General features: G+C 37.9%; 1 protein-coding gene across 1 annotated transcript; it reads right to left on the bottom strand.

The window, feature by feature from the left end:
* Window positions 1-5368: 5368 nt before the first annotated feature.
* tpma (alpha-tropomyosin) lies at window positions 5369-10010 on the bottom strand. The gene is made up of 10 exons (XM_076287951.1): window positions 9797-10010; window positions 9464-9589; window positions 7832-7965; window positions 7608-7725; window positions 6690-6760; window positions 6524-6599; window positions 6280-6342; window positions 6112-6181; window positions 5855-5933; window positions 5369-5580 (listed from the first exon to the last, which is right to left on the bottom strand). The coding sequence occupies exons 1-10, from the start codon at window positions 9908-9910 to the stop codon at window positions 5577-5579; spliced, it is 855 nt and encodes a 284-aa protein (XP_076144066.1). The 5' UTR covers window positions 9911-10010; the 3' UTR covers window positions 5369-5576.
* Between the last annotated feature and the right edge of the window lie 2568 nt (window positions 10011-12578).

Raw genomic sequence — 12578 nt, 5'->3', positions numbered from 1 at the left:
GTTTTCTCTGGAATTGATGTTTGCCAATTCACCATCACCAATTGTTTGCCATTGGTGGTGATGGATTTCCAAATGGATTTCCAAATGTATGGGCAATCTAAATTTTAGTTTATGTGTGTAATCAGCTGATATTAGATATGATGCAATTGCAAAATCATGTAGGTTTATCCTTTGCAACATAAGGAAGAACAGACCTTATCTGACACAGGATTCCACACAACTTCTTGTTCAGGCCATGGTCATCTCCAAGCTGGACTACTGTAATTTACTATTAGCTGGTTTACCTGCTTGTGTAGTAAGATTGTTACAGCTGAGTCAGAATGCTGCCGCACGCCTGGTCTTTTATCAGCCAAAGACATATGTAACTCCTCTCCTAGTTACTCTCCATTGGCTCCCTATTAGGCAGAATTAAATTTAAATCTCTCACTTTGGCCTATAGGACACTGACCGGATCTGCTCCTTGTTATTTTAATTCAATGATCAAGACGTACATCCCCAACTGCCCACTGCGGTCTTCTGAAGAGTGTCTGTTGTGTCGACCAGACATAGGTCAAATTCAAGACTTTTCCTCAGTGGTTCCATGTTGGTGGAATGAGTTGCCCAGTGCTCTCTGTTCCTTTGATAGTTTTGGGTCTTTTAACAGGGGTCTAAAGACGTATCTGTTCAACATGCACTTGAATTAACACTTATGGTTTGTATAGTATTGTTTCATTTTCATTAGGCTGTTGATTAATTTGACATTGTTGTTTATTATTGATATTCTCCATAATGTAGTCTTACCATGCTATTGTTATTTTTATTATATTATTGACTGAATGTACATTATTGTTTATTATTACTATTTTCCCTTTTTTCTCATTGTTTATGTCATTAGGCTATTGATTGAATTGACATGGTTGTTTATTATTGCTATTCTCTTTATTATAGTCTGACCAACATCTTCATTTGTTCCCTGTTCAATTTTAAGTATTATATTGTTTTGTATTTATGTTGCTTTGGACAAAAGCGTAACCATAACCATATGTAATTGGAAGCAAATAAAGGTAGCCTACACATCATAGTATTACAAGAGTGGCTTTAAACGTAAGAAAACGGTAATGATTTGTCCTTTTTTGGTCATTCAAACATGTAGATTTTTATTCACATAATTACTAGGTTGTTGCCTTTTCTATCCAGTAGGTGGCAGTCCAGGATAAGAAATAGAGCAGTAGTTGAGTAGGAAAAACGAAAACGAGAGAAAGTTATGCCCATGACATTTTAAAGAATGACAGGCTAGAAGTTTGCAATTGGTAGACAGTACATTGATGGTTGATGGCTAGCTGAGTAGTTCTGTATGGACTGACAGGCTGGAAGTTTGAAATGTAATACTGTAAAAAATGTTTTAGCCTATTTAAAATTACAAAAACGGTAGGTAAGACCATACATCGATGTTTGATGGCTAGCTGGGTAGTTCTGTACTTCAAGGATTGACAGGCTAGAAGTTTTAGATGTAATACTGCAAAAACATTTTTATTTGTTTAAAATTACAAAAACGGTAGGTAAGTAGGCCTAGGCTACATCGATGTTTGATGGCTGGGTAGCCTAGGCTGTTCTGTATTTCAAGGATTGACAAGCTAGAAGTTTGAAATAATACTGCAACAAATGTTTTATTTGTTTAAAATTACATAAACGGTAGGTGAGACAGTAGACCTACAATCGGAATGTGTTTTATGAATCGTGCGTGCAGATCTAATAACCGTGCAAACCAAGTGCCCACACTATGCTCTGCTTCGCGCTCGGCACTAGTCACGCGATCACAATAGCTCTGCTCTCGATTGCTTTTCCTGAGCTACCAGCTGTTTTTGTCTCGGTAGACTGAAATTGAATTTCACGTTTTGAAACTGAATTTTGAGAACTGAATGTGAAAGTTCCAAGAGCGAAATTTTCAGTCAGGATAATTTATGTATCAGAGCAAATGAGTTCAATTTCAAAATATTATATTCAATTTCAAGTTGCCTGAGATTCAGTTACAATCTAATGAATTCAGTTTCAACATATACTATTCAAATTCGTTTTTCCAATACAATTGTTCAAATTCAGCAATTCAAATGCAAATACAACATATTCAAATTCGGTTTAAGGTGGCACAAGTTTTACTCCATACATGTTAAGGACCCAGCAAATTATTAAATAAGTTTACCACAAGCTAGAAGGTTACTGCCCTGCTAAGGTAAAAGACCTTACTCGCCAGAGTGAAACTGAGAAAAATGACTTTAAAGTTATCTTAATGTCCTGACAATAATTTCTAGGTATAATATTGTATTTTTCACATTTTGTAGTGTATTATTCTATCTACAAAAGGAAGTTTCTGTATTCTGCCTTAGCATTGCCACCAAAATGACAATTGACAAAAGCACAATGTTATGATAACAATGATAACTTTCACTAAAATGTAAGCACTATGATAAAAATGGCTTCACATTTATCAACATCATATGAAAATGATAGATCAAGTTTTTTTTCTGTATTTCATACTCATACTGGTACAACAAAGGCAGTCACATGATTCACACACTCTCCCTGACAGATGTCAGAATTAAGAATGAGAGAGTTGTTTTAATACATTTCAATTTCAAAACAATTTAATTTCACTTATAGAGTGGCAAAACATTACACATGTCTCATGGCGCTTTACAGTGTTAAACAATCAGAAAAGAGAAGGCCCATGAGTAACAGGGGCGAGGAAAAATTCCCTATAAAATTGGAAATACATATAGGAAATGCATATAAAGCATGTTCATCTGTTTGGATGAGGCATTCATTTAGACTCATTGGCTTGTTTATTGTGATAACCAGAACAGCAAAAATATTTCAGAATCATCCCACTGTAGCATCTTACTGTAATGTTGAAAACCAGTCTGCTGAAAACATAGTAGTAGTTTCTTGGGATTTTACTTGCAGTATTTGCATTATTATCATATAGGAATACATTTTGATGATGTGTGTAGGTCTTTTCGAAAATTATGAATAAACACTGCATTGATCCTGGATAGAATGAAAACTTAGAACCAAATGCAGATGATGATAAAAACAAAGTTCTCCCACACAAATTGATGTGATTGGTTGATGTAATTGGTTGCCTTTGTTTGGTCATTTTATGACTGCAATTTAAAGCAAAGGAATCTGACAATGTAGGAGGACATGAAAAGGAGGAAATGAAAGAATGGTTAGATGTGAATGGAAATGGTCTGTGTGTGTGCGTGTGTGTGTGTGTGTGTGTGTGTACTGTATGTGTGTTTGTGTGCGCCTGCTTGGCTGCATGTGTGCGTGGGTGTGCATGTGCATGCTTGTGTGTGTGCGTGTGCCTGTGAGTGCCTGTATGTGCCTGTATGTGTGCATGTTTGTGCATGTGTGTGCATGCATGTGTACTGTGTGTGTGTGCACGTGTCTATCTGTATATGTGTGTGTGTTCGTGTGTTCGTGTGTGTGTGTGTGTGTGTGTAACTGATTCGGCCCTGCATGAACGGAATTCCATGAAACTTGCATGCATTTAGAGGGTGTCATAATGATCCTGCTACTCAGCTACACACACACACACAAACACACACACAGTACACATGCACGCAGTCACAGGCAGGCACACACACACACATAAACAGTAACATAAAAAAACACACACATGCAGGCAAGCAGGGACACACGCACAAACACATAAACACACACAACCCATTACCCACACACACACACTCAGAAGCAAACACACACAGAGAAGCACACATACAGTATACACAAAAACGAACACACACAATTAGTCCTTGGGCCAGACCGGATGTCGGTACCACTCAAGGTGGCAAAGGTTACTTATCATTTTTGAAAAGGTTCATGTCTGTAGATAACATTTTGGTATGATAACCCTTCCTGATGACCTCTTTGCACGTTTTGACAGGCACAATGACCAACCCACAATTAAACTGCCACAGCAAGAAGCCTCACCAGAGTCACGAGTGCTGAGCACCCATGAGGTTAGATGAGCCCTCTCTCATATCAACCCCACCAAAGCAATCTATCTAGGTCACAAAAAACATTCCTCTTCCAAAACAAACAGCAATAACCTCCCTGAATGACTATCGCCCAATTGCCTTGACACCCATAGTCATGAAGTGCTTTGAGCGAGTTGTTCAAACACATAAAAAGCATCAACATCTGAATATGGGTGAAAAAGGTAGGTAGAAGGGTAGGAATTAGGAAACACCATAACCATGATGTAAAGGATAGGCGAATGGTATAAGTAGCAGTCAGCCATCCAGGTATGATTAAAAAAAAAGTTTATAGTAAATAACGGGCTATCAGATTGAGTTGAACATTCTGATGGATGGTGTTAGGAAATGTTTAGTAGGGCTTGTGTAAATAAAGAGGGCCTGTCTAGCTGGATATAACATATCATACAATCATGAGTGTCCAGAGTTTGTTTTTTTATCAGGCTATTTAAGGAAATTAGTATTTCCTGATTGGTCCACAGTTCCATGATCAATTGTGCCGTAAATTATCAGACAAGTGTGACATTTTGCGGTTTTGCAGACCAGCAGTCTCCTTATCGCAGATCAGTACCATTCGTTGACCCAGTTGAGAAACACTGGGCTAGACTGTATGATGTCGTGTGCCAAGATGATAAAGCACTCACACATTGATGTATACATACAGTGCATTCTGTTGGTCCACCAACCCTACTCCCGCTGTTTTACAGAAACAGCTGTGTCTCCCCATTCAAAACTCTTCACTTCACTTTCATGTACAGTAAGTCTATATCAAAAGCTGTTTGTCTTTGTCTGAATGATGGTATTTTCTGTGTTTTTTTCATTCCAACTGGTAGTTATTTTGAATAAAAAATAGACGAGAATGTGCTTGTATCTTAAATTACTTACACCTGGCTTGATCTAGTCGCTCCTACTCATCCTGGATTGGCGCTCATGAAACCTTTTGAGCTAGGTTGACCAGACAACACTAGGTCAAGCCTCTTTTATCACTTATTTTGGATTTCTTAATTCTGCTTTTGTGAAATACCCTTCAGATCCCTCCAAGAAATGTACAGTACTGTGTTTAAAGTATTATTACATGTTGTATTATTAGAAAGAAAGTGTAACTCACCTCACTTCTAACATAATACCCACTATCACTCTTTTGTATCATATAATTAGCTTTGTATTCAATTCACCAGGGATCAATTTGGATGAAAAGAAAATAAATTAATGAATGTATCATTTTTGTATGAGGCAATAAAAAAAACATTTGTAAATGTTGAGCTTTTGATTTTATTGAAGCTACTCAAAAATAAATTATGGACATAAATAGAAATCAAAAGAAACAAACAAAAAGAAGAGAGAAAGGGAGCAACAGATGGATGAATGTTTATTTTACAGAAAGCAAAATGATTCAAAGCTTTAGGCACCATACATAATGTAAGTGCTTTGTCGCCTTGCCCCACACAGGAAGGATGGAGTGATAGAGAACATATAAGAACATAGAGAAAAAGAGAGAAAGGGTGAGGAAAATGAAGAAGCCCCTCAGCCAGAACACACCGGTGAGGAAACGTAAGCAAATTATCTGTGGGTGAGAGAGAGATAGACAGGAAACAGAGTGTGATGATGGAGAAGACAATGGACATGCAGTAGTTCTGATGACCAAGACATGCAGACATTAGAAATGAGGAAATGGTGACAAGATCAGTAAAAAATAATATTACTAACTATAACTATAAAATGGTCCATGCATAACATTTTACATCTACTATACAGGGTTAGTTGGGTAAGAAAGCATTTTTGGCTGTAAAATAGGAAGGAAAAGAGTTTTTCAGAAATATTCAGAATGCAATATTTACATGGATGTCATGTCGTTGAGGGCATGGTCCAGCTCCTCACTGATGGCTTTGTACTTGAGCTTCTGGGCATACAACTCATCTACAGACATAATAAGCATTAAGAGCGATGAATTTCATATCACAAAAATAATACCATAGTGTCTTCTACGATAAGTGTATATGGAGGACTCAGATCCTAAGTTACACTCCGCCATGATCAGTGTATGCTGTAAAGCATAGCGACAAAGCAGAGGGGTAGTCAAAACTTAAAAACTCACCCTCAAGATCATCAATGGTCTTCTCCAGTTTTGCCACTGTTCTCTCAGCAAACTCTGCACGAGTTTCAGCCTGGAGCACAAAGAATGATTTCAGAACACAATCATAGAGTCTAAAAAGACTAAAGGCTTTCATGTGTGATGAGGACTGAAAAACAAAAAGGAACTAACCTCCTTCAGTCTGTCAGTCAGGACCTTGATCTCCTCCTCATACTTGTCCTCTTTCGCAGAGTACTGTTGTAAAAAAGAGGTACTACAGTCAGTGCTAACATACATAAGACATACACAAAACATATACACACAACACATATACCAATTCAAAGTCACCTCCAGTGGACAGACAGACAGACACACACACACACACACACACACACACACACACACACACACACACGCGCACACAATACAAACAAACCTTCTCAGCCTGGGCCTCAAGAGACTTCATGTTGTTGGTCACAGTTTTCAGTTCCTCTTCCAGTTCAGAGCACTTACTACAGAAAAAGAATTCAAGGAATGATGGTTGTACCATTTGATATAAACAGACATCAAACACAATATTTACTTTTGTGCAAAGACCTTACCCCTCAGACAGCTCAGCACGCTCTTCTGTACGCTCCAGCTCAGCCTCAACAATCACCAGCTTACGAGCCACCTGAACATACCGCATACATCCTTGTTTAGCACTTGGACATGATTGAGTATTTGCTAATTATCTGATTTCAATCCAACTAGAAATTTGCGTGATTTTTAGACATTGGGATAGCAAATCCTGGCAGGTAAAATTTCAAATTCATATGCCCTCTGCTAACTTAAGAAATAAAATCACTGGGAATTAGGGACTCATGCTTTACAAAATCAGGGGTCTAGCGTCAGCATGTTAGAATACAAATTGGCTGTCACCATCTTTAAAAATAGCATATTTTTAGTTATGTGTGCTTACTTCCAACCACATTTTCACAAGCAAGACTATTGTCAATTATGCTCATATGAGCTGTCAGTTTCCAAGCAGGGATCATCAACTAATCTGCATGGACAACATACTTATTATATATATAATTATTTTGGCCATCTGGAACTTTGAACCTACTTGACTTGTTAGTGAAAAAATGGCATAAAAAGTGACATTTGTAAAGATTTTAAAAAATATATTTAGCTGAAGTAGATAGCATCCACCATTGAACAGAACACAGGGGGTACTTCCTCACTCTCTATATAATACCTCCATTGGCAAAATTAATGTTTATTCCAAAGGCACCAACTGCAGAACTCCATTAGCAGTGAGGACATTTTCCACTTTTTAAAGAATAAAGTGAAAGAAGGTATTTAGTGAAGAAAGTGTAAAGTAATCCCTTATGAATGCCACTGGCATAAATGTAGGTAGATACATATGGTATCAAAACTGTTAGTATTGCACTTCAAAATTGCTAAATTGTTGGGAGGAAACTAGACCTGTGACCTATGAGTATGTTGTATGCAGTTGTGTGTGCCTGAAAACTCACCTCCTCATACTTGCGGTCAGCCTCCTCAGCAATGTGCTTGGCTTCCTTCAGCTGGATCTCCTGCAGTTCCATCTTCTCCTCATCCTTCAAGGCCCTGTTCTCAATGACCTTCATTCCTCTGTGAGAGTGAGACAAATTTTTTTGTTTGTTTTCATTCTGGTTTTTATACAAGAGAATGTTACAACTTGTTCAGTTTTGTGTGTTGGCGTGAGTGCCAGTCAGACCTCTCGCTCTCATCAGCAGCCTTCTCAGCCTCCTCCAGCTTCTGCAGTGCAGTGGCAAGACGCTCCTGAGCACGATCCAACTCCTCCTCAACCAGTTGGATACGTCTGTTCAGAGAGGCCACTTCACCCTCAGCCTGCAGAGAGTCAAATGGTAAGCAAGAGCCCCCATATCCTTATACACAAAGAGCTAATTATGGTGTCAAACTGTGAAGAGGATGCTAATAATGATAATGATAGCAACAATAATAAAATGGATGATGAAACAAACTGTATAAGTATTTTACTGCATTTTGTACTATTTTCTGGAAATGACTAATCATTTGTAGGAGAGGCATCTTAATCTATTTCTTTTAACAATAGATAATTAGCTATATTTTTTTGTATCTGCCTAAGCACTTAGTCACAAACCAGTGCACAAATTGCCCTTGCACACAGTTATGTTGATTAACTGTACATTCTATTTGAATGATTACCTTGTGTGCCTGGCTTCCTTGGATAATGCAGATTGTACTAATAATTTCAATATGTATCAAAGTATCTGAATTTTTTCAGAATTTGACCACTTATCTGGCCTCGTACAGTAATTTGTTCCTACTTAAACACACTCTCAGTGCAACTGTGAATTGAATATTTCAAAATTGTATTATGCCCCATCGAACACTGGGCTAAAATGCTAACACTGTCACTTGACAATGTTACAATTAAACAAAAAAACATAGCTTCCAAAGAAAGGCATTTTTGAATAATCCATGGGAAGTCACAAACTCAAAGGTTACTACTCTGTTCTCATTGATCATATAAAAATCAGTTTGAATGATATTAATACAGTTAAGTTGTTGCATACACATTACTTGACATGTTTGTCTTAAAATATTAGCTCTGACAAAATGTATAGGCCTAGATAGTCTAAGCCTGTAATGCAAGATATATGACAGAGAGCTGTTGAATTGTTATTAACAAAACACAATTTGTTATACTGTATTTGTTTCTGTCAACAAGAAACTTAATTTTATGTTAAATGCAACTTCAAATTATACTTTAATCATACTAATTATTGTATGTATAGTCATTTAGTTGGAGTGGTTGGAGTGGTGTAGCTGTGGTGGGTGTGAGGAAACGGGGTTGGGTTATCATCTTGCACAGCTGCCATGAGTCAGAGGAGTATCACAGCTACTGAAACTGTAAGCTTGTATCGTGTAAACCTGATAGCTCACACTGACTTGGCCATTTAAAGCTTTGTGCTATATATAGTATACTACATGGCTAGTTGACGAAAACTGCTCAGAAAGCAGGAGGCAGCATTACCTTAATTGTGTACACAGGAGTTGACCTTCCCTTGGCCACAAAGTATGTATTTGGTCAGGGCTAGATATTTTTTTTGCTTTGTTCTGTGAGTTTAAACATTAAATATGAAACAGCCCGTGCAGTGCAGAGTGATATGCTTTATTTATTCTATTTCAAATAGGGCTGTACCTCTGATGTACCTCAGAGCCTGTACCTCTGACACAGTGTATAAAGTACTGTGTGTGTGTGTGTGTGTGTGTGTGTGTGTGTGTGTGTGTGTGTGTTTGTGTGTGTGTGTGTGTGTGTGTGTGTGTGTTTGTTTCTACAATGACAAAACAGTGCACTCACATCTGTGGCTGTCTTCTCTGCCAGCTCCAGCTTCTCTTGTGCTTCCTTCAAGGCCTCAGAGTACTTATCAAGCTCATCCTCTGTGCCCTTCAGCTTCTTCTGCAGGGCTACCAGATCATCCTCCAGCTAAGGCCACACATAAAACCATAGACATAAGTGGACATGTACACAGACAGAATGAAGTAAAAGTATTGGAAAAGTTTAAGGGGAAAATGTATATCACTTCCCTTAAACTACATTAACATGACTCAGGTCACAATAAGTGTAATATTCCATAAAAAGGAAACTCTTCTGTGTAATCAATCCAACAGTCATCCAACTCTAGATGCCGACCTGCTTGCTGCGGTCCTCTGCTGCCTTCTTGTCTCCCTCAGCCTGCTCTGCTCTGTCCAAGGCATTTTCCTTGTCAAGCTTGAGCATCTGCATCTTCTTCTTAATGGCATCCATGGCTGCTGGTTGTGTGTTAGTGTACCTAACTGATAGAAAAGAGATAGAACAGAGAGGATGAAGCCTCAAGCGTCTGTGCCGGACTGAACGCTGCGCTGGAGTGCACGCCGGTGCTGCTGCTAAGCTGTAATATGCGCTTTTTTTTAGGGGGCCACAGACGTTGAGAGACACCCAATACTTTTTTGGAAATGACTCCCAAGAGATTGCTTGGCCAACCTGCGCTTTTTTTAAAGATCTGTATTCCGATTCGCTACTCTAAGACATTTGACCACTGATATGGCTATATATGGAGTATGAGCAACAAGAGTCTTGGAGCCCCCACCAAGACAGTTCCTTGGCCAGAGACTAACTCCCCCTCCCCCTTAAAGGGTCTTGTTCCTATTTCTGACCTCTTGGTTCTGTCACAAATAAAGATTTCTTATGTTGGGGACCTCTAACCAGTAGCACCAGACGGAAAGGTTCTATCAGACCCAGGAAACAACTGTTAATGTGATCACAGAAGTGTTTAAGGGGTTAAGAGAAATAAGACGTGTGTTTTCAAAGTGAAATTTACTTGACATTTACTTGACATTTATAACAGAGGATTTCTTTGCAATTGCAGAAGAAAACACACATCACAGTTTTCCAACTTTTGTGTTGAAATCAGGAGGGGCATTCATTTCAGCTGTTTTATGCCTCAAAACTACATTAGTTGGGTACTAGAAGTGCACCCACAACATTTCAATCAAGGGGGTGTAACAGCTCTGCAAGCAAGTTAGCATAACTACTTAGTCTGGTAATTATACAATTTTCCCTCTTCCGTACTATCAAAGTAACTATCTATAGGAAGAGCAGATTTTAGGGGATCTATTCTAGACAGAGGAAAAGGACATTTTTCTTATTTTCCCTTAAACCATCCCCATCCCCCAAATCCCTTCTCCTGTATAGGGTATTTTTAGTCTTCTCTTCCTTTCAAACACCTGTCTTCGTCTGTATATTTCCTCCAAAAGGTTCCTCACTCTTTCCCTTACTATGGTCTCATGAAATTGAGACATCTGAGTAACAGCTGTGAGCAGAATAAAATGTATGGACAAATTGAAAATTCCAAGATTTCTTTAATCTTTAATTTGTTAGAATTAGTTTGAGGTATTCTTTAACTTAGCTGACATGTGGAATCATAATACACCATGACACATGTCACCATGGTGTTATTCACTTAGTTTCTGTGATTATGAACTTAATTTAGGGCTAATAGAAATGTAGCATTTTTGTAAGATTTTATAATGTATTGTAATGTATTGTAATTGCGGGGGTGACTGTAGATCTACATTGCTGAGATGCTTTAACAAAGAGCATTTTACAAACACATTTTTTTTTCATTTGGTTTTAGGTAGTTCAGTCCTTGGCTTAATAAACAGATCTACAGTCTATCATTATGTTAGAACAGAGAGAGAAAGTCAGTCAGAAAGTCAGACTTTTTCTATTCTATTCTGATTGAACCATCTTTGGAATGCTGAACTGTGGGCAATATAATCATTCTAACATAGGAACCTACAATTCCCTAACTTCAGAAACATTCAGAAATCAGACCAGTATAAATAAAATGCCTCTAATATATGTTTAGGCTCACTTCAAGGATTCAAGGATTTTTATGTCACATACATAGTTACTCTACTCTTGTAAAACTTGTAATGAAATAGCATTTAGCGGCTCAACTTTCCTCTGCATAGGTAACTATTTATAAGAACAAAGTGAGAAAGATTTAGAAGGAATTTAATAAATAGATTGAGAGGGTGGGGGTGGGGGGGTTGCAGTATGTGTAAATGCAGTATGGTAAGACCATGTAGTTTAAAGAGTCTTATGTGTGTTCACGATGCGGATGTCTTGAGCAAAGAAACTCCTCAGTCTTTCTGTCTTTCTGTTTTAGCCATGTGAAAACAAACATCTACTTGACCTCAGTGGTTTAAACAGCCCATTGTCAGGGAGAAGTGCTCTGATGGTACGTTCGGCAGAATTTCCTTTGATTGGCCAGAATGCCTGAAATAGATAGAGTCTTTATTGTCCCATTGTTGCTTTGTTTACATTGAAAACTTTACTAGGGGTAGCAATAATTCTGAAAGGCAATGTAAGTGGCTGAACTTCACAGAAAGACCCCAGTCAGTCAGAGTTGATGGCCACATATCTAGGACAAGAACTATAGGCATAGGGACCCATAGGGTCTGGCTGTACCCAGTGTGGCTGTATGCTACTGCATGGTATTGCCATATGGCAACAGTTAATATATCTTAGTGTTTCTAATTGCTAGTAACACAAAACCTATATTTTATTATTTAAAAGTGAAGAAGGGGACTTTAATTTTGGTATGAAAAAATAATTGTTAGGTCACATGACTAGGATATGTTGTTAGTACTTCACATTTCTACAGAGACGTACCTCTATGACAACCACCACCTACCTTTGGAAGGCCAAAATTCAGAATGTAGGCATTATTTCTTTGAGAAAAAAAATAAACACTATCTAGACTATGTGAACATGAGCAATGTATCATTAAAACAAATTTATATATAATGAGTCATAATAATTATCAACTGAATGACATCATAGGATTACAATAGGAATACTGGAGCGGTAAGATGTATTTTGTGTCATTGTTCACTACACAATCAACTAGACATGCTTTTTTCATAAT

This window comes from Alosa pseudoharengus, unplaced genomic scaffold, assembly GCF_046254945.1.
Source record: "Alosa pseudoharengus isolate Yale_2024_CS ecotype anadromous, Long Island Sound unplaced genomic scaffold, YU_APseudo_1.1 YU_APseudo_1.1_scf_16, whole genome shotgun sequence".
NCBI classification, from domain to species: Eukaryota; Metazoa; Chordata; class Actinopteri; order Clupeiformes; family Clupeidae; genus Alosa; species Alosa pseudoharengus.
Note: the sequence above shows the minus strand (reverse complement) of the source record. Positions and strands in the feature narration are given on the sequence as shown.

Bases quoted from the DNA above. Each gene is read 5' to 3' on its own strand.
- tpma (XM_076287951.1), bottom strand. From the start codon at position 9,910: ATGGATGCCATTAAGAAGAAGATGCAGATGCTCAAGCTTGACAAGGAA. The intron at 7,726-7,831 runs GTCTGACTGGCA...TCACTCTCACAG, and splicing joins GCTGCTGATGAGAGCGAGAG to AGGAATGAAGGTCATTGAGA. The intron at 6,343-6,523 runs GTTTGTTTGTAT...TTTTTACAACAG, and splicing joins TTGAGGCCCAGGCTGAGAAG to TACTCTGCGAAAGAGGACAA.